This window comes from Protopterus annectens, chromosome 12.part0, assembly GCF_019279795.1.
Source record: "Protopterus annectens isolate FY-2018-M chromosome 12.part0, PAN1.0, whole genome shotgun sequence".
NCBI classification, from domain to species: Eukaryota; Metazoa; Chordata; order Ceratodontiformes; family Protopteridae; genus Protopterus; species Protopterus annectens.
Genome location: NC_056746.1, coordinates 99,068,365 through 99,093,757, shown reverse-complemented (window position 1 = coordinate 99,093,757; position 25,393 = coordinate 99,068,365). Strand labels below are relative to the sequence as shown.

Sequence of the window (25,393 nt, the reverse complement as noted above, 5' to 3'; positions counted from 1 at the left end):
TCGGTCATCCAGTTGCCTGAACCTGTGCTTGAATGCCACTGCATAGGGGCACTGTTTATTAATACCAGGTAGGAATTGTAGCAAGTCAGGTCTTGTTTATGCCATGTTAAGGGAGGTCATTTTGTCATTTATCATGGAGGCATTTACTGTTGCCCTTACTTTGTCTGCTATTCCTCCAGGTTTCAGGTCAACTAGTGGCTCAAATGCTCAAGAACTGGGGAGGGTGGGCATGAGTGATTCATACTGGCATGATCATCCTAGGTGGTAGAAAATGGTGGTCCCTGGTCAGCCAAACTGTCCCATGTAAACAGAGCTTTTCAGTACCAACTGAGCTTGGTGTTCCATGCCAGTGATGGTGGCCCTTTAGGTGTTTGTGTGGGAAAAAATTTTTCTAAAAAGACTGGAAAGTAAAGTTTAAAAATGCAAATATGAAAGCTGACTACCTCAAAAGTTCCGTGAGCTCCCCTAAGTATCCATCCCTGAGTTATAGTAAGATAGGATGTTGAATACATTCCTTACGAGGGCTATTTATTTATTTTTGTACCTCTCCGCCAGTCAGTGACAGCACGCTACTGTACTGTCCCCTGCTGTTCCGTCCTTTTCTCTTGATTCCATGAACTTTGGCAGCTCTCTATAGTGTGATCTGCAATGAGAATGTCTGAAATGTTTAGGGAGCTTTTTTTCATGTCTAGTTTCCCCCATCCCTTTTTGTGCCTTCATGTAATTTGCCAACTAACTCATCCGCAACAGACAAGGTCTTGCTAAGCAAGGAGAATCCCTCTTTGCTAAACTGATCACTGCTGTTAATATTAAGGATGAACTCGGAGGAAGACAGATTTGACAATGTATGGGAAGCCTATCTCACAAAACAGACATTTTTTTGCCCCCTAGAAGTATTCACCTAACTAGGCCTCCATGAAGCTTGGGAAAAAAACCCTGTTTAGATTGTGGCGACACTGTACTGGGTTCTTTTATTACTCTGGCTGTACTAGACACTGCAGTGCCAAAGCCAGAGAACATTTACAGGTGGTATAGTCCCATCTCATTCTAGCTCCTTTGGAGAAGCAAAGATTCTTTCCCTTGAAGTTTTAGCTTTTAAATTAACAATTACATTTGCAGAGGTGTTAAACCAGGTTGGCTTGAACTCCCTTCAGTTAACTGACAGAAAGAGGTGATAGTGTTTTCATGTAATGAGAGATCAAATTTAGCGCAAATGAGAGGAGTCCCCCCCACTCAGTTTTGTAACCAGCATGTTAACAAGGATATATGCCCTAACACCATTGCCAGCTAGTGAATAGGTTAAGGGCTTTCATGAATGCATAGAATAACATGGTATTTATGTCCTAACACAGTTGTCATTTAACAAGTATTTTCATCTTCCAGATTTAAAATGTAATCTAACAGCTTGGTGTTTGACTTGTGAATCCACTCCTGACCCTGACGTGATTGAAAAGATCTTTTCATATACTAATTACTGACTACTCCAGTCTTTTCTCATTGGCTTATCATAAATAGTAAAAAGAAGATTTAGCTGTTTTCATTGTACAATTTAAGATTTTGATACTAAAAAACCCCACAAACTTGCATTTGAACTGAAGAAGTCCTACTCCGCATACTGCTCAGACAAAAGCTTGTCAGTGAAACATTACATAGCTCATTCAAATCCTCCCTTCTTTTAAACCTTGTTTCTCCTTTGCATGTATTGTTTCCACAATTCCCATTTTTTCTATGTAATTTGCTCCTATCCATTTCTAAAGATCCCAATTCTATTTGTTTTATCTATGTTATTATATTCACTAGTTCTACTACAGTTGATGATTTTCATTTTAATAATAGCCAAAGACAATACTGTGATCTCCCCGACAACCCATACAAAGCTTCTTGGAGTAGAAATAGACAATACCCTAAAATTTGACTTGCATGTCTCCCTAACTATAAAAAAGTCCATAAGAAACTTGGAAGTCTATATAGGCACAAAAGGTTCCTGACTACAATGGCCAAAATTACATTAGCACAAACCCATCTGCTCTTCACTATACTATATGCCTCTCCAGTTGTAACTAATCTAAGGAAAACTGACTTATCTAACCTAGAAGCATGTTATAATAAAATTGCTAAATTTGCATCTGCCTGCCCATATAGAACACATCATTGTACAGCTTTAAGGATACTAGACTGGCTTGAGCTTCCCAACATTATTCTGTACAACCAACTCTCTCTAACTCACAGAATTGCAACACAACCAACTAGAACCCCTGCACTACAAAATCTCACCCTTCTTATAGTTCCAGCAGACCACTTCACTCTAGCAACAAGAACTTGCTCACCGTCTCCAAGGCCAACAACACTGCAGGAGAATCTTTATTTTCCAACTATGTATCTCATATATGGAACTCCCTAACTCCATTATCTCGGTCTCATCCACTAACCACTTTAAGCCATCACTTAAAGCTTATCTAAAAAAATAAGTGGCTATGTTCCTGTACTAACCCTTCATGAGTGCTCTGACATATCACAGTGTACCCAAAACATATCCAACTTCTCCCCTCTCCCTGGTGTTTAATCCTTTGTTCCTACCGACCTTTCTTAACCTTATATCTTGACATAAGTCATATCTACAAGTAGTACTAGCTATGTTCAAAGCACAGGTTTTGTCAAGATGTAACAAATTTGTATGTTCTTATGTAAACTACATTTTGTTTACGTTATACTTTTTCATTATTATAATGTGTGCATGAAAATTTACTGTTACTGATGGAGGTTTTCTCCCCAGGCCTCTGCTGAAAAAGGACCTGTGTCCAGTCAGACTTTCCTGGTAAACAAATGTTAAATAAATAAATACATTTTCTAGTAATTACTTTATTGGCAGCCACCATAATAAGACTCAGTAAGGCCTTACTGTGTATAGGCAGTTCTGATTTTGTATCATAGCTCAAAAAAATCAATTCCTTGTACCAATTTGCTCGCACAGTACCTCTGACAAAGTAGCCTGCACAAAATCTTTAAAGTCTGCCAACTCATTACATTTCCAGACAATGTGTTCTTGATTTCCTCTCTCCCTTCATACCCCCACCATTTTAAAGTCTGCCAACTCATTACATTTCCAAACAATGTGTTCTTGATTTCCTCTCTCCCTTCATACCTCCACCATTTTAAAGTCTGCCAACTCATTACATTTCCAGACAATGTGTTCTTGATTTCCTCTCTCCCTTCATACCCCCACCATTTTAAAGTCTGCCAACTCATTACATTTCCAGACAATGTGTTCTTGATTTCCTCTCTCCCTTCATACCTCCACCATTTTAAAGTCTGCCAACTCATTACATTTCCAGACAATGTGTTCTTGATTTCCTCTCTCCCTTCATACCCCCACCATTTTAAAGTCTGCCAGCTCATTACATTTCCAGACAATGTGTTCTTGATTTCCTCTCTCCCTTCATACCTCCACCATTTTAAAGTCTGCCAGCTCATTACATTTCCAGACAATGTGTTCTTGATTTCCTCTTTCTCTCCCTTCATACCTCCCAACATTTGCTGTCAACCTGAGGAAACTGAAGTTAGCATTATTGGTATTTTTTGTGAGTTCCTCTTCCTAGAGGTGTGTGTACCTCAGAGAGGGTTGTTAGGTGCATGACAAAACTACTAGTACCTCTGGATGACCAGATAAACATTCCAGCAAGGTAAAGTATCTGGCATTGCACACATTTGCAGTGTCATGAAGTGATCTTTTCACGGCCGCCATTTATGAGAGTACAGTTATGTAAACTGGTGTGTCTTGCCCTCCTACAAGTGACTGAACCTGCTCAGCTTGAGGTTTTTCTACCAGATGTAAATTGTGACCGTCTGTCCTTAATTAAGTCTTTGCTTTTATAATGAATGCATTTTTTTATGATTTTTAAGCCTCAAGGCCATAATTTCACAGCACTTTGTTTTCAATTTTCTTTTTAAGTATAACAGCATTTTTTCTTGTTGAACTTTAATAGGTGTTTGTTGAGAGGGCACACTCGCTGCTCCGCCAAAGGAAGCTGAAGCTGAAGGATTTTCGGGATGCCTATCCACGTTTTCCTCCCATCCAGTCAATCCACGTATCTCGGGATGAACGAGACTGCATGATGGACTTGACAGAATTTATGAACCCAACGCCTTATACTGTCCCCGAGGTAAAGACCCTGGTCCCCTATGCACTCTTCCTTATACTGCTGCAAACAGCTATGTGTTCTTGTCTTACGTGACCACTGACGTTACGCGTACAGTATGAAACGCACTCTGCAGGCACAGAGCTGGAAGCTGATGCCTTTAGCTAAGTAACGTGACTCTAAAGTCCGTGTGATGCTGCATGTTCATTTAATTTTTGTGAAATGTTTGTGTACCAGGTGGAGACTGCCTGTTTGCAGGCACAACCCAACAGAATGCAGTAATATACTTTTAGGTGTACACAAAGGGAATAAAGAGCTGAAATTCACAACAAATCAGGCAATGCAGACATTATAACATTCGTTTATCAGGAGTGATTCAAATTATTCTTCTCTTACTAGATTCAACTCATACCTCTCAACTGTCCAGATTTTTGCTTCAGATTTTTGGTGTATTCCTCATAAAATTTGTGGTTTTCTAGCAAATTATCGATGATTGAAATTACTAAATAATGACAGACATTTGAGTTTCAGACATCAAAATATTCAGAAAATACATGGTAAAGCAAATCTTGTTATTCTATCCCTATTTGTGGGCCTTTCTACCATCATTATTTTGGTTTTGTCCAGATTTCTTGTGCTTAGAGGTTGAGAGGTGTGGTTCAAGTCCCGTAAGCTGAAATGAAAAGCAGAGAAAAAGGTACATGATATCACAGGGGGTGTGCATCTGGTGCTAATGTAGTAAATGTTGAGAGAGCACATCTGGTGCTAATGTAGTAAATGTTGAGAGAGCACATCTGGTGCTAATGTAGTAAATGTTGAGAGAGCACATCTGGTGCTAATGTAGTAAATGTTGAGAGAGCATGTCTGGTGCTAATGTAGTAAATGTTGAGAGTGCACATCTGGTGCTAATGTAGTAAATGTTGAGAGAGCATGTCTGGTGCTAATGTAGTAAATGTTGAGAGTGCACATCTGGTGCTAATGTAGTAAATGTTGAGAGAGCACATCTGGTGCTAATGTAGTAAATGTTGAGAGAGCACATCTGGTGCTAATGTAGTAAATGTTGAGAGAGCACATCTGGTGCTAATGTAGTAAATGTTGAGAGAGCACATCTGGTGCTAATATAGTAAATGGTGAGAGAGCACATCTGGTGCTAATGTAGTAAATGTTGAGAGAGCACATCTGGTGCTAATGTAGTAAATGTTGAGAGAGCACATCTGGTGCTAATGTAGTAAATGTTGAGAGAGCACATCTGGTGCTAATGTAGTAAATGTTGAGAGAGCACATCTGGTGCTAATGTAGTAAATGTTGAGAGAGCACATCTGGTGCTAATGTAGTAAATGTTGAGAGAGCACATCTGGTGCTAATGTAGCAAATGTTGAGAGAGCGCATCTGATGCTAATGTAGTAAATGTTGAGAGATCACATCTGGTGCTAATGTAGTAAATGTTGAGAGAGCACATCTGGTGCTAATGTAGTAAATGTTGAGAGAGCACATCTGGTGCTAATGTAGTAAATGTTGAGAGTGCACATCTTGTGCTAATGTAGTAAATGTTGAGAGAGCACATCTGGTGCTAATGTAGTAAATGTTGAGAGAGCACATCTGGTGCTAATGTAGTAAATGTTGAGAGAGCACATCTGGTGCTAATGTAGTAAATGTTGAGAGTGCACATCTGGTGCTAATGTAGTAAATGTTGAGAGTGCACATCCGGTGCTAATGTAGTAAATGTTGAGAGTGTTTCTTTCAGCAAATCAGTGTACTGTAGCCATGCAGTGCCTTTAAACCTCTAGAAATGTAGCTTGTGGACAGTATTATCGTTTTTCTTTTAAGTGAGCTTGTAAAGTGTAGGAGATGTACATATACACATTGGGATGAATGAAGATATTTTTCTTTTGTTATGTTAACTTTTTCAGTTTGCATGAAAAAAGCCTAAGCATCCCGAATGTTTTGCTTTGTAGGATTGTTGAAGTGGATAAAAGATTCAAAGTGATGCTTGATGGTGGGTGATTAGTGAAGAGGTAGATGTGGGTAATGAGTGAATGATAGCCCACTGTTAACACTAGTTTACATCCAAGAGCTTGCTTCTGTGATTAGTATTATGTGTGTTGCTTTACTATGGCTGTCATATGTCTCTGGTTAGGCCATCTCATACTTGAAATGCCATATCCCTGATATGTTCAGCTGTGACTTGAGTTCTGAAAGGAATAGCAATCTGTAGGGTTGACATTTCCATTTGAGTCTTACTGTAGGATTTATTTATGACAATTTAGACATGAGTCCTTCCACTTAGATTTAGAACATGATTGACATAATGCAAGTGTGACCGTCAGAGGTATAGTTAGGTGTACACAAAGGGAATAAAGAGCTTGAAATTCCCAACAAATCATCAGACAATGCAGACCGTATAACATTCATTTATCAGGGTACGATCCATATCACTGCCGCCAGGTGATAAGCAAAGAGAATGGCCTTGACAGCATAAGGAAAATGTGAACAGTTTCCTTTGGCAAATGTCAACCACACCCAAATAAGGTTCGCTCTGTAATGCTGTGGAGCAAAGCCATAGCCACTGGCTTCCCTCAAGCACAGCACTTTGCAGTGTGCAATCATGTGAACAGTAACTGAAATTTAGTAAGGTTATTTTGTATTCATATAAAGAAAGATGTCTGGTTAATGTTCTGCCAACAACCAGACCTACTTGGTACACCAAAGTTTTCAGTTGCTAAACACTTAAAATAAGCCAACTGCAGTTCATTAAATAATGGTAGCTGTTGCAATTTAGTCACAATCTGTAGGGCAGATGCTAATGGTTAATAGAAATGAACTGTAGCAGAATGATGATGATGATGCAATATAACACGACAAATGCTGTATTCAAAAGACTGGACCCCGCTGTGTTGGCATAAACAGCACCCTTTAGGCGATTACAGGACTTCAGTGTAACTATATTTAAATGCAGAGTAAAATCCACTTCATTATATTATGATTATCTATTATAGAAACAGTATTCTTTTTTCATCCAGTGACTCTATTCCAACTCTTGTCAGTCCAAACAGCAATAAAAGACATAAACTCGTGTACTTCAGAATACATATGCTTTTTATTTTCTCAGTTTATGTTCAGTATTACCACACCCATCAGTGAGGACAGTATATAAAAATGACAAGATAATCTTTCAGATTTCCCTGAGAATTCTGATGCTGTACTTGCAGAGATGGATAATCTGTCTTGTCTTGTCTTGCAGAAGTAAGATTTACCTAACCATGTACATGGGTTGCTAGTGTCATCCTTACCTCACACTGCTGTACATTCATAGTTATAATGCATCACTGATGAATGCTTCCATGGCAGGGTTAGCCACCCGCCAGTCTCAACCTTGGCTGTAGATGATTGTCACTGTTGAAATGACACCCTGACCCCATGTGCAAAAATGAGAAAAGAGGTTGTGGATGGATGGAAGGATTCATGAATGAATGGTCAAAACACACTAGAACGCAAAAAGGCAGTACCTCTTTGTTACTATGCCATATGTTAGGAATGCCTTGTCTCTGATGCATTGGCTTGTAAGCTGTCTGAACACAATTTATGTGCATTAATTCCTCAGAAGTATTCCTCATGTACTCGTGTACATAACAGTACTCACATGGGAATACACATTTAAGGAATCACAGCAATAGAAAGTACAATAAATGTTTGTACAGGGAAGGTAAGTCTTTCTTTAGCCCCCCCGCACCCCTCTTTCATTATTATTCTCACGCCAAAAGAACGAGTCTAAATTGCAGAAGTTAAAGATAAAAAAATGTCACTGTTTGAGTCCATGTGAACTTAGAACAAAAACAATACATCCGTAATGAAAAACAAATCCCTCCAAGTAATAATCAGATATAAACAAGGAAGTATATATTCAACGATTTGTACTCGAGATAACAAAACTCAGTCAAATGACTTCAGGCAGATAAAAGAAAACCATTTATAAACAGGTTTTCAAAAGAAGACTGAATTGCTAAATTAAAATGTTTTAACACTACAGATGAGGACACAGTGACATTCTGAGAATGGTGCAAGACTTGAGAAAATTAGCTTGAGATGCAAACTGAATCATGTTTGTACTTTCCAACACGGACTCTATATTATAGGGGGTGTGATGTATTCTGTTTAAGCCTTTGGTTGCTAAGGGACTTGTGACTTCTAGAGAGTGAATGAAAGGTATTGAATGTTTTCTATTTATCTAGATGAGGTATAAAAAATAGTGGTAAGTAAAAAAAATTGTGGGATCACTGAGGGCTATTTATATATTAGGAGAGGATATGCTGGAGAAATATAAACAGATGATTGCTGGCCAGTCATTTTCTGCTAATATCTATATTGCTGTGAAAACTTTTTTTTCCCTTTCAGGGCTCTAAATAACAATTATTTGCATAGATACATTTTTATTTATTTTTAAATTTACAGGACTGTTCTTTTCAACGAGTGTTCCGACTATTCCGTGCCCTTGGGTTGCGTCATCTGGTAGTGGTGGATTCTCGTAACAGGGTAAGTTTAACCTGAATTTCCTCAGTAATTGGTTATCTGCTGTAATCTGTTCATAGATAAGTACTGGGCTAGTTGCCCTCATGGGACATTTTAAGCCCAGCCAGTTTCCCTTTTTGTGCTCAAAATAATCTACCTCATTTGCTTATAGATTGGCCTTACCCATCCCATGGTTGATATAACTGATCCCATTTCATAGGCTCATAGGTTGGTACTAGGCTATCCGCCCTAGGGCCTACACAAGCCTAGCCATAACAATTCCCTGGCTATTTCTTCCCACATTATTTACTTTCCTGGACCCATGTCTAGCAGGGTGACTGACGTGATCTCTGGGGTGAATTTCCTTTCTCCCATCCAATCGTCAAGGTTCCTCTTGAAGAGGTCCAAAGAGGCACTCTGCTTGACACGTATGGGCAATCTATTCCAGAGTCTGGGGAGTCTCTGGGTCAGGAACCTATCCCGCCAGCATGTTTTGTTTATTGTGATGACAAGGTTTAGATCCCTGGAGCGTGTAGCTCTGAGGGATTGGGATTTCTTTAAGTGTAGCATGTCCAACAGCTCTGGGTTTGACATGGCCTTGTATGTTAAGCAGAGATCGCTTCTGAGTAGACGATATGCGACAGAGTATAGCTGGAGTTTTTTAAGGCGGTCAGCGTAGGGCATCTGCTTTAGGCCTGTGATTCTTTTAGTGAGGTATTTCTGAGGCCTTTCCAGTTGTTGCAGATGTCTTGAGAGGTACATACCAAATGGGGCGTTGTATTCTATAATGGGTCTAATAAGGGATGAGTACAGTGGGACAATGACCTCCTTTTTTCTGGATGAAAAGCCCTTCATGATGAGGTGTGCCACATAGAAGGATTTCCTTACTGTTGTGGCGATGTGGTTATCAAAGGTGAGACCACTGTCCACCTGTGTCCCTAAGTCTCTTATCACACTTTCTGTGTTTAGTGTACTGCCACCTATATGGTAATTCATGAATACATGTTTTTTCCCAAAGGGGATAACAATACATTTCTTGGCATTGAGCTTGAGCCCATGGCTCTGGCACCAAGCATCTGTTTCTGTAAGGCCCTTTTGTAGAGTATCCACATCATTTGGGGATTCAATAATGGCTCCCAGTTTGCAGTCATCTGCAAACTTTGTTAGCCAGAGTCCCTTAGTGTTGACCTCTACTTCAGAGAAGTAGATGCCAAACAAGAGCGGCCCCAGGACTGAACCCTGAGGTACTCCACTTGTCACTTGTCTGGAGCTGGATTTGGAGTCGGCTACTTTTACAGTGTGGGTTCTATCAGTAAGCCATTTAGCAACCCTTTGGGTGATATAGGGATTAATGCCCAACTTAGTAAGTTTATCTATGATTCCAGAGTGGGGGATGGTGTCAAAGGCCTTGGCAAGGTCTAGATAGGCTGTGTGGACCATCTTACCCTTGTCCATGGCTCTGGAGACTGATTCAAAGAAGTCAATCAGGTTCAGGAGACAAGATCTGCCCTTCACAAACCCAAACTGGGTGGGGTCCAGTGTTTGAAGGTTGCCAATGTCTTTGTTTATAAGTTCCATGATAATACGCTCCATGGCCTTGCAGATAAGGCTTGTCAGACTGATGGGACAGTAGATGTTCTTCGTGTTTCACTGTTGCAGTCATAACTGTAGGGTGCTTCTGCCGGCAGGCAGCCCGAGGTCGGCCAGAATCCCAAAGTCTGGGTCCGGCGTCGGCTGTACAAGCTAGTACCCTGACGTCAGCACACTCTGGTACATAGCCCTCAGCCGACGCCATCTTCTCCAGTCTTTCTTGCTGTGCGGTGGAAAGCAGCTCGCAAGTCGTTGGTTGGCGATTTTCGAACAGCGTATTTTGTTGTTGTCGGTCCTAAGTTCTTACTTCTCTTCTCAAAGCTAAGTACTCCGTTGGGGAATCTTTTTCTTGTTCCTCCGATGTCAGAAAAAGTTAATAATTGTATAACGTGTGGGAAACAAATACCTCATAAAGATTTCCACTCTTACTGTCTACCTTGCTTAGGCCCTGACCACGACGTTTCTTGTTGTCGGTTCTGTGCCAGGTTCAATTCTCGTACTATCAAGCGCAGGTACGACTGGGCTCTAAATTATTTTGGCAGACGCTTCAATTATAGAATGTCGTTGGACACTACCGGAATTCAAAAGAAGCGCAAAGACAAAGACAGGCCTCCGAGGTCCAAACAGGACTCGTTGCAGCTGGAGCCAGCATCCGGTTCGGCTGTCGTCAGTGAGGCGCTTTTGCAGCCCCTGTCATCCGCCACTTCTGAACCGATGGCCGATACGGACTCCCATGGGGAGCCATCAAGGCCTACTGTTTTAACTGCTGCAGGACCTTCGGACGTCGCTCCCTCAGATGGGTCCGGAACCGCTGTGCAGGTACCGGCTTCTGAGGGGGTTTTCAGGCCTACTCACATCACTATTTCAAAGGCAAAGACTCCTGTTAAGTCTAAGGTTCCTGCTCAAGCTACTTCTGAGGTTCCTGCTCAAGCTACTTCTGAATCTACTCCCAGGACACAGAAGCAATTATTAAAGACGGCTGAAGATTTACTTACAATGATTAGGGGTTCTCACCCTCCACCTGAGAAAAGGCCTCGACAGGATGTGGATTCCTCTGACCAGGCTTCTGTATCTTCTGTCTCTTCCTCTGATCAGGAATATTCTTTTCCTCCTTATGAGGATTCGGATGCTGAGGACTCCTTGCCCTCTGCCTCTCCGCCTGAAGATTTCTCTTTTGGGGAAACCTTGCATGAGATGAGGGAACATTTTCATTGGGAAGGTCAGGAGTATTCTGCTTCCAAGTAGAGGCTTAGAGAATTCCTTCTTCTTCCTCAACATAGGCCTTTAGCTATCCCTCCTGTTCTTGACATTGTGGATGATGCTTTTTCTGAGGCTATTTTGATTCCTGATTCCATGCCTCCTGCTCCTTCTAAGCCTGATAGATTTTATAGGGTTCCTGACTCTCATTTATTCTTATTTAAGAACCCTTCTGCGGATCCTGAAACTATTTCTCAGGGCTCTAAGGCTGCTAAGGTTGCTACTGCTAAAAATCCTATTCCCTCTGAGAAGGATTCTCGTGCTTTAGACAGGTGGGGGAAAAAGGTATATACTTCTGCTACCCTGTCTGTAAGGGCTTTAAATTGCCAGTTTCATATGTTTAAGTATCAGCAATTTCTTTTGTCTGTTTTAAAGCAAAAGCTTGCTTCCCTTCCTGCATGTGTAGAGGATAAGGAACTTCAGGATGTATTGCATGCAACTGAACAACTGAACAAACATAGTTTGCATTGTGGTTTTGATGCTTTGGATGCTTCTTGCAGGGCTGCAGCCTCTAGTACTGTTATCAGGAGACATGCCTGGCTTCGTGAACAAAGTTTACCTGAACAGGTTAAGGCTAAGTTATTAGATGCCCCTGTTCAACATGATGTTCTTTTTGGATCCAAGGCTGAGGAGGTTATTAAAAAGATGGAAGAAAAGGCAAAATCTATGCAAACTGTAAAAGATTTCTTGCAAGTTCAGCCTCCTAGATTTTCCAGGAATTGGCCCTCCAAAAATTGGTCCTTTCCCACGTCTGACAGGCCTCAAAGGGGAAGATACAGATGCTCCAGAGGTCGTGGTCAAGCTCAGGCCTCTTACAGATCTAGACAATGGACTGCTTCTTCACCTAGAAGGGGAGAAGACAGATCCCAATCTCAAAGAAAGCAAACTCAATGACTCTCTCGGTTGGGCTACAGGACCTCTTCACCTGGATGCCCCTCTCGGAGGAAAACTGTCTCTTTTTTACAGAAATTGGACTCATATTACCCAGGACAGATGGGTATTGGACGTGATTTTAAAGGCTACAAATTCCACTTTCATACTCTGCCAAGGCATGCGGTTGGCCAGATCTGCCAAAACATCAATGGTCAGAGGCCTTAAATCAAGTGGATGCTCTTCTGGCCATGAGAGCCATAGAGCTTGTTCCACTCTCAGAGATGGGAAAAGGTTTTTATTCAAGACTGTTTCTGGTTCCAAGAAAACAAAGCTCATGGAGACCTATTCTGGACCTTTCTGTGTTAAACACCTTTTTGGAAATTCCAAAATTCAAGATGCTTACTCTGCAGCAACTAATTCCAATGCTCTCTCAGGACGCCTGGATGGTGACATTGGACTTAAAGGAAGCCTACTTACACATTCCCATCAGGCAGGAACGCAGGAAATTCCTCAGATTCAAGGCAGGTACGAGACACTTTCAATTCTCTGTACTGCCCTTTGGTTTATCTACTGCGCCCAGAGTCTTTACCAAGTGCCTGGCACCAGTAGTGGCTTATTGCAGGCTTCAGGGGATTCAGATTTACCCCTATTTGGACGACTGCCTTATTCAGGCAGACAGCAAGGATCTTCTACTTCAGCATCTGGAATTTGTTCAACGTCTTCTCCTCCTACTGGGATTCTCAGTGAACACAAAAAAGTCACATTTGATCCCTTCTCAACAAAGGGTATTCTTGGGAGCCCTCTTAAATACAACCTTACAAAGGGCCTTCCTCACTCCAGAAAAACAAATACAGCTGGCTTCAATTTTCAACACCTTGGCAACTCTATCTCAGCTCACTGCAAGGAAATTCCTGCAGGCACTGGGCTACATGGCTTCCTGCATTCTGTTGATTCCAAATGCAAGGCTTCATATGAGAAAGCTTCAATGGTATCTGAAAAGTGTATGGTCACAGCATTACCACGATCTGGACACTCTGATTCCTCTGATCCCCTGCCTCCAGAAGGAGTTCCTTTGGTGGTCCAGGGTGTGTGCTTTAAATGAAGGAAAGCCTTTCCGTCTTCCTCAACCTTCTCAAATCATAACCACGGACGCCTCAGATTATGCTTGGGGAGCACATTTTCTAGGCAATTGCCAGCAGGGAACCTGGACAAGGGACCATCTTCACTGGCACATCAATCTGAAGGAAATGTTAGCAGTTCAGAATGCTCTTCTAGCCTTCAAGAACCTTTTGCATCCAGGACTTCTTTTGATTCGCACAGACAACACCACAGTCATGTGGTACATAAACAAGCAGGGGGGTACACATTCGTACCCCCTTTGCAGACTAGCTATGGCTTTATGGGACACAACTCTGAATCTGAATCTACATCTCCAGGCTCAATTCATCCCAGGAGAACAGAATCTCTTAGCAGACAGCCTGAGCAGAAACATTTTAGATCCTCACGAATGGATGCTAGACACCAACATATTCAACAGGATTACTGCAGTTTGGGGATGTCCCCAGATAGATCTGTTTGCATCCCATCTCAATCATCAGCTGCCTCGCTTTTGCACCAGGTCCTTCCACAAAACAGCTTGGAAAGTGGATGCCCTGTCCTTCAGCTGGAGAAGCCTTTCGGGATATGCCTTCCCTCCTCTTCCTCTACTTCCTCGGGTATTACTGAAGATAAAACAGGACAAGCCCACGTTCCTCATCTTGATTGCTCCAAATTGGCCTCGACAGTTTTGGTATCCAACTTTAAAGCACCTGTTCTTGGAGCCTCCTTGGATTCTCCCTCTGAACCCTTCTCTTCTGTCCCAGCATCAGGGTCAGTTGCTACATTCCAATCTCCAGACCCTTTGCCTGGCAGCTTGGCTCTTCAAAGGAATTTGATTTCTTCTAGTCTTCCCAAACAAGTTTTGGATGTTCTTTTGGAAGCTAGACGGCCTAGCACTAGGAAATCCTATGCCTCTAAATGGAAGAGATTTTGTATTTGGATGCAGGACCGAGCCTTGGACCCTCTGGTGCCTGATCTCTCTTCTATTTTGCTTTACCTGTCGGAGCTTTTGTCTAATGGACTTTCCTTTTCTTCCATTAAGATTCATGCTTCTGCTATTTCTGCTAATTTCAATACTGATCCTCCTGTTTTTTCTCATCCTTGGGTGAGACAGTTTTTGAGAGGGGCCAAGAATTTAAGACCTCCCAGGACCCCTCCTGTTCCTGCTTGGGATCTTAATTATGTTTTAGAAAAGCTTACTTTGCCTCCTTTTGAGCCTGCTGCATCTTCAGATATTAAGTTTTTATCTTGGAAGACAGTTCTTTTGTTGGCTTTGACTTCTGCCAGAAGGGTCTCAGAGTTGCAAGCTCTCATGGCTGTGGAACCATACCTTATTTTCCACCAGGACAGAGTATCCTTGAGGACCAATCCTACTTTCATGCCCAAGGTGATTTCGAAAGTGGCTTTAAATCAAACAATTCACCTTCCTACCTTCTTTCCTAATCCTCAAAATAAAGGGGAAAGGATTTTGCATTCCTTGGACGTGCACAGACAGTTACGATTTTACTTGGACAAGACTAAAGAGTTCAGAAAATCTAACCAATTGTTTGTTTCTTTTGCCTCCAGTTCTCTTGGAAAGGCTATTTCCAAACAAACTATTTCCAAATGGATTTCTTATGGAATAAGATTTTGTTACACTCATCATGGGAAACAGTTTCCAGGTACTGTGAGAAGTCATTCTACTAGAGCAGCTGCCACTTCTACAGCTTTTCTCAGAGGAGTTCCTACCTAGGATATCTTGGAAGCTGCCACTTGGAGTTCTGTGCATACTTTTTCCAAGCACTACAATCTCCCTCTGTATTCTAAGACCAGGGCAGGTTTTGCCTCTGCTGTTCTGCAGGGTCTTCTTGCTGCCCCTTCTTCTGTCTAAGCCTCCTCCCCTTTTTCACTGCTTTGGGATTCCACCCTACAGTTATGACTGCAACAGTGAAACATGAAGAACATAGTACAGTTGTGTACACCTACCATAAATGTAGATGTTCGAGTGTCTTCACTGTTGCAGTCGGTGTTTCCCTCCCTCCTATCCCCTCTTTTTCTCTTATTTGTGGTGTATTTGTGTTTCCTTGTTGGATTCATTTCTGATTTATGGGGACTTCTGACATCTAAGGCAAGAAAGGCTGGAGAAGATGGCGTCGGCTGAGGGCTATGTACCAGAGCGTGCTGATGTCAGGGTACTAGCTTGTACAGCCGACGCCGGACCCAGACTTTGGGATTCTGGCCGACCTCGGGCTGCCTGCCGGCAGGAGCACCCTACAGTTATGACTGCAACAGTGAAGACACTCTAACATCTACATTTATGGTAGGTGTACACAACTGTACTTTTCCGGGATCCAAGGTGGATCCCCCCTTGTGGATTGGGATAACTGTAGCTCTGCGCCACTCAGTGGGCACGAAACCTGAGGTGAGGCTATGATTAAACATGACACTTAGGTGAGGTACCAGTTCATATTGTAGTTCATGTAGTACACAGCCCGGGATGTCATCTGGTCCCATGGATGCTGTATTCTTGGCTTTAGAGAGTGCGTTTTGTACCTGTGTGGCCGTTATTACTGGAATTTGGCAATCTTCCGGTATTGAGATGGGCCATTTAAGGGGTGAGAGGGGGGTGAAGTTGGCACTGAATCGATCTGCCAGGATATTGGCAATATCCTTCGGATCAGTATATTTAATGCCATTCTGTTTTAGCTCAGAGCAGATCTGAGCATTGCCATTTAGATTCTTGACATAGTTATAGAATGCTTTGTGGTTGTCTTTGGAATCTTTGGCAATTTTATTTTCGTAACTAGCTTTGGAGGATTTTATGAGGCATCTCAGTTTCTTACTGAGGCTAGTAAAGGAGTTTTTTGCATCCTGGGATTTTCCTCTTTTCTGCAAAAGTTTCTTCCTTTTGTTGTAAAGTTTGTTTATGGCAGGGGACCACCAGATTGGCTTCCTTTTTGGATGAGAGCATTTTGGTTCTATTTGGGATGGCACGATTCATGCATGAGTGGATGTGCTCGTACAGTGCCTTAGTGTAGGATTCAGCAGTTGAACTTTCAGTTCCGTCTGCATGGGTGTCATGAAGTTTGTCACTTCTGACTTGAGTAGCATGAAGTTGGCTTTGGAGAAGTTTTTATGGTGGTTTCTTTACTGGGGGTGGGGTGGGATGTGGATGTTAAGGGTGATTAGCTTATGGTCAGACCTGACTAACGAGGGGTGACCATAGGTATGGAGCATTGATTTCCCATGTTGGTAATGACCAGGTCTAGGATATTGGATCCCCTGGTGGGGCTATGGATTAGTTGATCCAGGCGTTGGAATTTATGAATTCCAAGAACCGTTGCGCAAAGGTGTTGGGACATGAGTAGTTTTCCCAGTTAATGGCAGGGTAGTTAAAATCACCCAGTATTAGGGTGTTTGGTTCTATCTTAATATTTTCCAGTATGTTTAGAAAGGTGTAGTGAGAATCTTGGGGTATGGTGGGGATCTGTAGCAAGCTACAATTTGGATTGCAGTCTTACCTAGTGTTAGTTGCACTTGGAGAATTTCAGACACATTGTGTTGGCTAACTAGCCTGGTGGTGTGACTATCCTTGGTGATTATTGACACTCCTCCACCTTTAGTGTTTCGGTCCTGGTTTGGTGGCTGAAAAGTGTGGTAAGAGTTGTAGCCTGGTATTGCAGGGGTGCTCTCTGGAGCCTTGAACCAGGTCTCAGTTACTGCACAGATATCGATGTTCTCCATTTTTAGGAGTTTGGTTATAGATTGGCCTTACCTATCCCATGGTTGATATAACCAATCCCATTTGGTTATAGATTGGCCTTGCCTATCCCATGGTTGATATAATCAATCCCATTTGGTTACAAATAGACTTTTCCTATCCCATTGTTAGTAATAATATATGTATATATTACCACTAATGAGAGTAACCATGGTCATACCATAGATTGAGAAGGCCCACGCATTTATGATCTGCCTCTGTCCATTAGTAGTACAGGGGCAGTCCTGGGGTAAATTATCTGTTTCCCATCCATAGATCTAAGTCGCTGTTGAATATGGAGGTCTGTATTAAATCAGCGAACACTTAAAAAAGCGAATGCTGATTGATCGACCCTAGTTCACCGAACGCTGAAAATCCCGAATGCTCGGAAGAGCGATTTGATGGGGGCTGTGCCCCCCAGACCCCCCCACTTAAATATACCAACTCCGAGAGTGCACCACAGTGAAGGAAACAGAAAACTCCTGAAACCGGCCCAGCGATTATTTCCCTGAGAAAAAAAATCGCTGTTCCGAGTGTTCGGGATTTTCAGCATTCGCTCAAATAGGGTCGATGAATCAGCGTTCGCTTTTATAAGCGTTTGCTGATTCAATATAGACCCGGATATGGACAGGAATGAATAACTCAAAAATCGTTACTTTGGTCTGTAGGTGGGAATACAGTATACCCTTTCAGAAGGAGTAGGCAGCAAATTGTATACGCTAACAGCTAACATTATATAATGGAGAAGAAAATGTGAGCATTTACTCTTTCATTTATGCTGCGATTGCTTTGATTTGGTTGTGGCATATATGTTTATGACTAATGTTAGTGCAACAGAGAGTCATGAGTACGCTCCAGTATTAAAATATAAAGTTGTTAATCACTTCTATAAGGCAAGACCCAGTCTTAACAATGCTCAGTGTATGTATAACATTTAATGTCCTTCCATATCACTTTTGCTGTATTCTTTACCTAAGGGATCTCCTGCCAAGGATAGCCCAATCCGGCCAGTATAGCAAAGCCTTTAGTTCTTATAGACACCATGTGTCACATGTATGCTCCCCATGCAAGGCATAGGGCATAAAGATGATGCATGGATACATGCACTTAGAACTTCTTTGCCGCCAGTTGAACGCCATTATTAAACGTTGGTCTGAACGCCCTTCTGCTGATGGTTATTGAGCTGTGTTAAAAGATGAGTGCCCTGTTGGGGTTTCTTCTCTCTCTCTTATTTTTTCTGGTTATTGTGTTCATTTCATCCAGAAAGGGAAAAGGTCAATGTGGGAGGCAAATTCCCCATGAAGACCATTACAATCAGTGTCTCATCTGTTTGCGTGCTTTGCATGACCATATGCAGTGCTCTGTCTGCCAGGTGTTTATGCCTAACACTCTTCATAGTTGTCTCTCCTCCTTGTCCAGCAACCTGCAGAACCAGCATCTTACGTTGTCTGCTCAAGGTGCTATGGCAGAATCCTCCTGTCCTGAGGGACAGCGGTCTGCCAAGAAGGAGGCCAAAAAAGTTAAGTCTGAGCTGGCTTCTGTTCAACTTCCCCTGGATGTCTGTCTTGAAGCTGGTGAAAGCCCAGAGAACTGTCTGTTGGTTGCGTCAGATTCCTGTGCTGTGACCGTTTCTGAGGTCTGCATGGATCTGGCTTCTCACTCGTCCTCTGAGGCTTTTCTGTGCTTGACGTTGAGGGGGAGCCTTGGCTAATGATATCAAAAGGACCAAGGGAGATTCCTCAGATATTAGGGAGGAAATTCCTACAACCATTATTGAGTCTTACCAGGACTCTGACCCTCCAAGGGTACTCCATGCAGACATCCCACGGAAGAAGAAACAAAAAGCAAAACTTATTTCCCCTGTTCGGGATCCCTAGTGTAAATGGCAGGATTTCACTCAGGATCTATTCAGCGCTTTGATGGTCCTGAAGCCTCTTCAAGGGGTCTCTGTACCTGCTGCTCCTTAGTCTTCCTGTTCATTCAAGTCGCCTAGAGAATTGGATTCCTTGCATGAGGACCTGTACTGAGGGGAATAATCTTTGGCTTACTCTTCCGAAATCCTTGCCCCTTGGAGTACAGCTCAGAGGTGGAGGACTCTAAGTCTGCACTCCACCCTGGAGGAACTCTCCTTTGGGATTACCATTGCCTGTATGATGGATTATTTTAACTGGGATTGTTCTCAAGTCTCTGAGATTCAAAAAAGATATTAGGAGCCCCTACAGAGGGAATCTCCTAAAACATCTGCTGTTCTTCATGTTTCACTGTTGCAGTAATCATCTGTGGGTTATCCCTGCTGTGGTAGCCCTCAGCGGGCCCGAATACCAGAGTCACTGTTTTTCTGCATTGACTGCTGTTGCTTGCTGGCTGATGTCAGGTCATCAGTGCTATAAAGGATAGCAGCCAACATCATTACATCAGTCTTTCTTGCCATGGAGCCCGTAGCAGAAGCAGTTTGCAAGTATGCTGGTCAGTCGCTACCAGAGTTCGAATTACAGCTGAAAACATCTAAAGCTAAGTACCCTGTTGGGGATTCTTTTTTCTTCCACTAAATGTTAACAATTGTTTCACCTGTGGAAAGCAAATACCACCGAGACTTCCATTCATACTGCATCACTTGTTTAGACCCAGACCACGACGTCCCCCATTGCCAGTTCTGTGCCTTGTTTAACTCGAGAACCATTTGTTGTAGAGCATGTTTTGTAGCCAGGTATTTTCGTCTTCCGTCTTTGCTTTCCGAAATGGCGTCCATCAGCCAACAATCTATAGACATTCTGAAAAAACATAAGGATAAAGGTAGAGATAGCCCACACAAGGCTAAGCCTTCCGACGACTCTACCGCTAAGCAGGTAGTCACTTCTCTGGAATTCAGTGAGGCACCTTTGCAGCCCCTGATGCCTGATTCAGTACCTTCGCAGGCCTCTACTGAAACCCTTTCAGAGTCTGGTATGCCGCAGAAATCTTCTTATTCTTCCGAGCCTTTGGTTGTCTCTGCCTCGGTTGGGTCCGGAGCCGTGACGCAGGCACTGGCTTCCGAGGAGGTTTTTCACATTACCCAGTCTAAACAAAAAATGACGTCTTTTCCTCTGACTACCGTTTCTCTCAGACCGATGGATACTCTTAGGCCTAGAAGCAAGGCCACTCCTAAAAAAATTACCTCTAGCCAACATTTTACCCCTGTTCCATAACCCCAAGCTCAAATGCTTAAAATGGCAGAGGATCTTATCACCCTTATCAGGGGTAGTCAGGCCACACCTTTAAAGAGACCCTTCCCCTGAAATACTGACAGAACAGGATTCTGAGGAGTCTGATTATTCAGATTTTGAAGAGGAACAACAACCTCTTACTGCTTATGAGGATTCAGATGCAGAAGAATCCATTCTTTCTGCCTCCCCTCCAGAAGATCTTTCCTTTGGGGAAACCCTACACACCCTCAGGGAATATTTCCATTGGGAATCCCAGGACTTCCCTCAGTCTAAGGAAAGATTGAGTGTTTCTAGACCTGCCCCAACACAGACCCTTGGCCATCCACCCTGTCTTAGAGGTGGTTGATGATGTCTTCCATAAATCCAGCTTAACTCCTGACATCTTCCCACCTGCTCCCAGAAAACCTGACAGGTACTACAGAGTACCAGACTCTCACAAATACCTGTACAGAAATCCTGCTGCAGACCTGGAGGTCATTACACAGGGACCAAAAGGAGCTAAGGCTAGTTCTGCAAAGAATCCTACTCCTCCTGACAAGGACTCCAGAGCTCTGGACAGATGGGGTACAAAAGTATACACCTCTGCAACCTTAGCTATCAGAGCACTCCACTGTCAGTTCCACATGTTAAAATATCAACAACACACTTTGGAAATATTTAAACAAAAGATTTCTAATTTCCTGATTATGACAATTCGAAAGAGCTAGCAGATTTACTGCACTCTATTTGTCAAGTGGCTAAACACTCTTTACACTGTGGATGTGATGCCCAAGAAGCCTCAAGCAGGGCAGCAGTTTCAGGATCTGTCATTAGAAGACATGCATGGTTGAACGGACAACCTCTCCCTGATCATGTAAAATCTAAATGACTTGATGCACCATTGGATAAGGACCACTTGTTTGGAGAAAAAGCAGAAGAGGTGCTCAAAAAGATGGAAGACAAATCTATGCAAACAGTAAAAGATTTCCTTCAGGTGCAACCTCCTAGGTTTAGCAGGAATTTTCCCTCAAAACACTGGTCCTTTCCTGCACCTAGCAGAAAGGGGCAAGTTAAGCCCCTCAGGGAAAGACCACCCAGACTCTTATCCAAGGGAAAACAGAGAACCAAAGAATGGACCACTTTTCACTTCAAAAGCAGGGAGTTCTAAGCCATCCCTGTATGCAGAACTGTCAATGACTCCCTCTCCCCCCATGCCCTCTTGTCACTTACCAAAAACTAGGAGGAAGGCACTCCCTCTGCAAAGAGAAGTGGCGTTCTGTAACAAAGGACCAATGGGTCTTAAAGATCATTTCTCATGGGATGCAAATTCTCCTTTAACGAACTCCCAGTTCCAAGAGGGTACCCAGACCTACCTCCAAATCAGTGGGCAGATGCATTGAAACAAGTCCAAACTCTCATATCCCAAAGGGCAGTAGAACCTGTCCCCTCAGATCAAACGGGCAAAGGCTTTTATTCCAGACTATTCCTTGTTCCCTGAAAAGAAGGCACTTGGTGCCCCATCCTGGATCTATCCATTCTGAACACCTTCCTGGTGGTTCCCAAATTCAAAATGCTAACTTTGCAGCGGCTGCTGCCTATGCTGACAAAAAATGCCTGGTTAGTTATCCTTTATCTAAAAGATGCCTTACCTCCACATCCCCATAAGCAAATTTTGTAGGAAGTTCCTTCGCTTCAGAGCAGGCTCACAACACTTTCAGTTCTACCCTTTGCTACCAAGGAATTCACTAAATGCTTAGCCCCGGCCGTAGCATTTTGCAGACAGAAAAATATACAAATTTACCCTTATCTGGACGACTGCCTCATTCGGGCAGAGTGCAAAGAAAAGCTCCTCAAGGACCTCCTCATTGTCAAAACCTTCCTAACCTCCTTAGGGTACACCATCAATGAGAAGAAATCAAGGCAAACACCCTCCAGGGAGATAATTTTCTTGGGGGCAGTGCTGGACACAGCATCACACATAGCCTTCCTATCCCCAGAGAAGCAGAGTTTCCTGCCTCTCTATTTTACACAGCTGGTTTCCAAAAGTCACCTCACGGCGAGGAAGTTCCTGCAAGCCTTAGGGTATATGGCATCTTGCATTCTTCTAATTCCTCTGGCCAGGCTTCACATGAGAAAACTTCAGTGGTACCTAAAGAACCTTTGGTGTCAGCACTCTCGACCTCTAAAGACTTCTCTACCTCTGGTCCCCTGTGTAAGGGCCGAGTTTCTTTGTTGGGCAGGGGCCTATGCCCAAACAAGGGTCTTCCCTTCACCCTCCTCCCAACCGGGCAGACCATAACCACCAACGCCTCAGACATAGCTTGGGGCACTCACCTAGAAGGCAGGTGCACCCAAGGTCTTTGGGATGCCCAGCACCTCCCCTTACACATCAACCAGAAGGAAATGATGGCAGTACAGAAGGGTCTGACATCCTTCAAACCCCATCTCAGGCCAGGGCTTCTCCTTATCAAAACACACAACACCACAGTAATGTGGTACATCAAAAAGCAGGGAGGGACCCAATCTTACCCTCTGTTCAGGCTAGCCATGAACCTCTGGCTGACAGCCTTGTCCATGGGACTACACCTGATAGTACAATACCTACCAGGGATCAACAACACCCTGGCAGACCACTTAAGAAGAAACTTACTGGACCCCCACGAATGGCAGCTCCACAGAAAAATCTTTTTGCAAATCACTCAGGTGTGGGGGATTCCAGAGGTGGAGCTGTTTGCTTCGTATCCCAACCATCAGCTGAAAAAATTCTATACCAAGGAGATGTTCATTGTGCATACAGCTGCAGTCACAACAGATGGGTTATCCTGCCGTCAGGCGGGTCCTCGGTCGGCCGAATTCCAAAGTCTAGGTCCGGCGTCAGTTGTCATCGCTTCTTCCCTGACGTCAGTGCGGCAGGGGTATGAAAGAGGCAGCCGACGCCATATTCTCCAGTCTTTCTTGCCGCGCGGTGCCCGAAGCAGAATCAGTTTGCAAGTGCCGGTCGGCCAGCTCCTGAGATTTACGAAAGTATTTCAGCCGAAGTCTTCTTGAAAGCTAAGTACCCCGTTGGGGAAACTTTTCTTGCCTCAGACCGATGTCAGACAAAGTTAATAATTGCATTTCTTGTGGGAAGTAAATACCGCATAAGGATTTCCACTCTTTCTGTATACCTTGCTTAGGCACAGACCACGACATCTCGGCCTGCCGTTTCTGTGCTAGATTCAATAAACGCACTATTAAGCATCAGGTGGAGTTCGCCCTTCACTTTTTCGGCAAAAAATTTAATTATAATATGTCGTCGGATACTCCGACTCCAGTTTTGAGCAAAAAACGCAAAGATAAGGACCGACATACGAAGTCCGCACCACCTACTGAAACCACGCTAAGGCCAACTACCAGTTCTCCGGTACTCAGCGAGGCACCTACGCAGCCCCTGACTACCGATGACAATGCATTACCGGTGTCTTCAGTACCCGAGGTCGCAGGCTCCTCGGCCCCCATTCCTACTACAGAACCCGACGCCACTCCTGGCGGGGAAACTCAGAATTTAGACAGGCCTGCCATTTCTCAAGGGGTCTTCAGGCCTTCCTCCTTCTCTATTAAAGCCTTCACTAAATCTAAAGCAGCCATGAAAACCAAAAAACAGGTTCCTCAGACCCCCCTCTCAAGGCACCATGCCTAAAAAACAGATGCTTAAAATGGCTGAGGATTTGATTACTCTTATCAGGGGTTCTCAACCCCCCTCTGACAAAAGGCCCAGATTAGAGGAAGACTGCCCTTCCTCTGTTCAAGCTTCTATTACCTCAGAACTATCTGAGGACCAGGATTATGCCTATTCTCCATTCGAAGACTCTGATGCAGAGGAGTCTATTCCCTCGGTCTCCCCCCCTGAGGACTTCTCTTTTGGGAAAACCCTGCATACATTGAGGGAACACTTTCATTGGGAAGGCCAAGATCACTCAGACTCCAAGAAAAGGCTCAGGGAATTTCTTCTGCTCCCCCAGCATAGGCCTCTGGCTATCCCTCCTGTTTTAGATATATTGGATGATGTGTACACAGAAGCCAGCCTTAATCCAGAATCTTTGCCTCCAGCTCCTGTTAAACCAGACAGGTATTACCGGGTTCCTGATTCCCACCAGTTCCTATATAAAAGACATACTGCTGACCCAGATACAATTTCACAGGGTCCCAAGGGAATTAAGGCCTCTACTGCTAAAAACCCATTACCTTCAGAGAGAGATTCCAGAGCTTTAGAAAGGTGGGGGGGGGGGAAGGTGTACACCTCGGCCACTTTAACCATGAGGGCATTAAACTGTCAGTTCCATATGTTAAAGTATCAACAGTTTTTGATATCTCAGCTGAAAAGCAAGATGACACAACCAGAACAATCAGATTTAAAAGAGTTGCAGGATTTGTTGCATGGTGCAGAGCAAGTGGGTAAACATACCTTGCAGTGTGGTTTTGATGCTTTAGAGGCCTCATGTAGAGCTGCTGTTACCGGGTCTGTTATACGTAGGCATGCTTGGCTCAAAGAGCAAACCTTACCAGATCATGTCAAAGCTAAATTATTAGATGCACCTCTTCAAAAAGATGTATTGTTTGGTGTTAAAGCTGAGGAGTTGCTAAAGAAAATGAAGGAAAAAGCGAAATCAATGCAAACAGTGAAAGATTTCCTGCAGGTACAGCCTCCACGTTTCAGCAGAAACTGGTCTTCAAAAAATTGGTCCTTTCCAGCCACGGACAGACCTCAAAGGGGCAGATACAGGTGCCCAAGGGGTAGAGGGCAACCTCAAGGATCTTTCAGAGCCAGACAGTGGCAAGCACCAACCCCAAGAGGTGCAGAAGATAGATCACAGTCTTTTAGAAAACAGACACAATGACTTCCCCCTACACCTGCCAAGCAAAGCTTTAATGGCAGCACCTTTGGGCGGAAAACTGACATTATTCTCAAATAATTGGCATATTGTTACAAAAGACAAATGGATTCTGGACATTATAGACAGAGGCTACAGGTT

General features: G+C 43.3%; 1 protein-coding gene across 1 annotated transcript in view; it reads left to right on the top strand.

Annotated features, from left to right (window-relative positions):
• The window catches only part of CLCN7 (chloride voltage-gated channel 7), a 1,228,907-nt gene that overhangs the window by 1,123,114 nt on the left and 80,400 nt on the right, over positions 1-25,393 (top strand). Inside the window, exons 23-24 of the mRNA XM_044089120.1 lie at positions 3,984-4,160; positions 8,586-8,666. Of these exons, the coding sequence (XP_043945055.1) occupies positions 3,984-4,160; positions 8,586-8,666 (258 nt within the window). The remainder of the gene's footprint in view (positions 1-3,983; positions 4,161-8,585; positions 8,667-25,393) is intronic.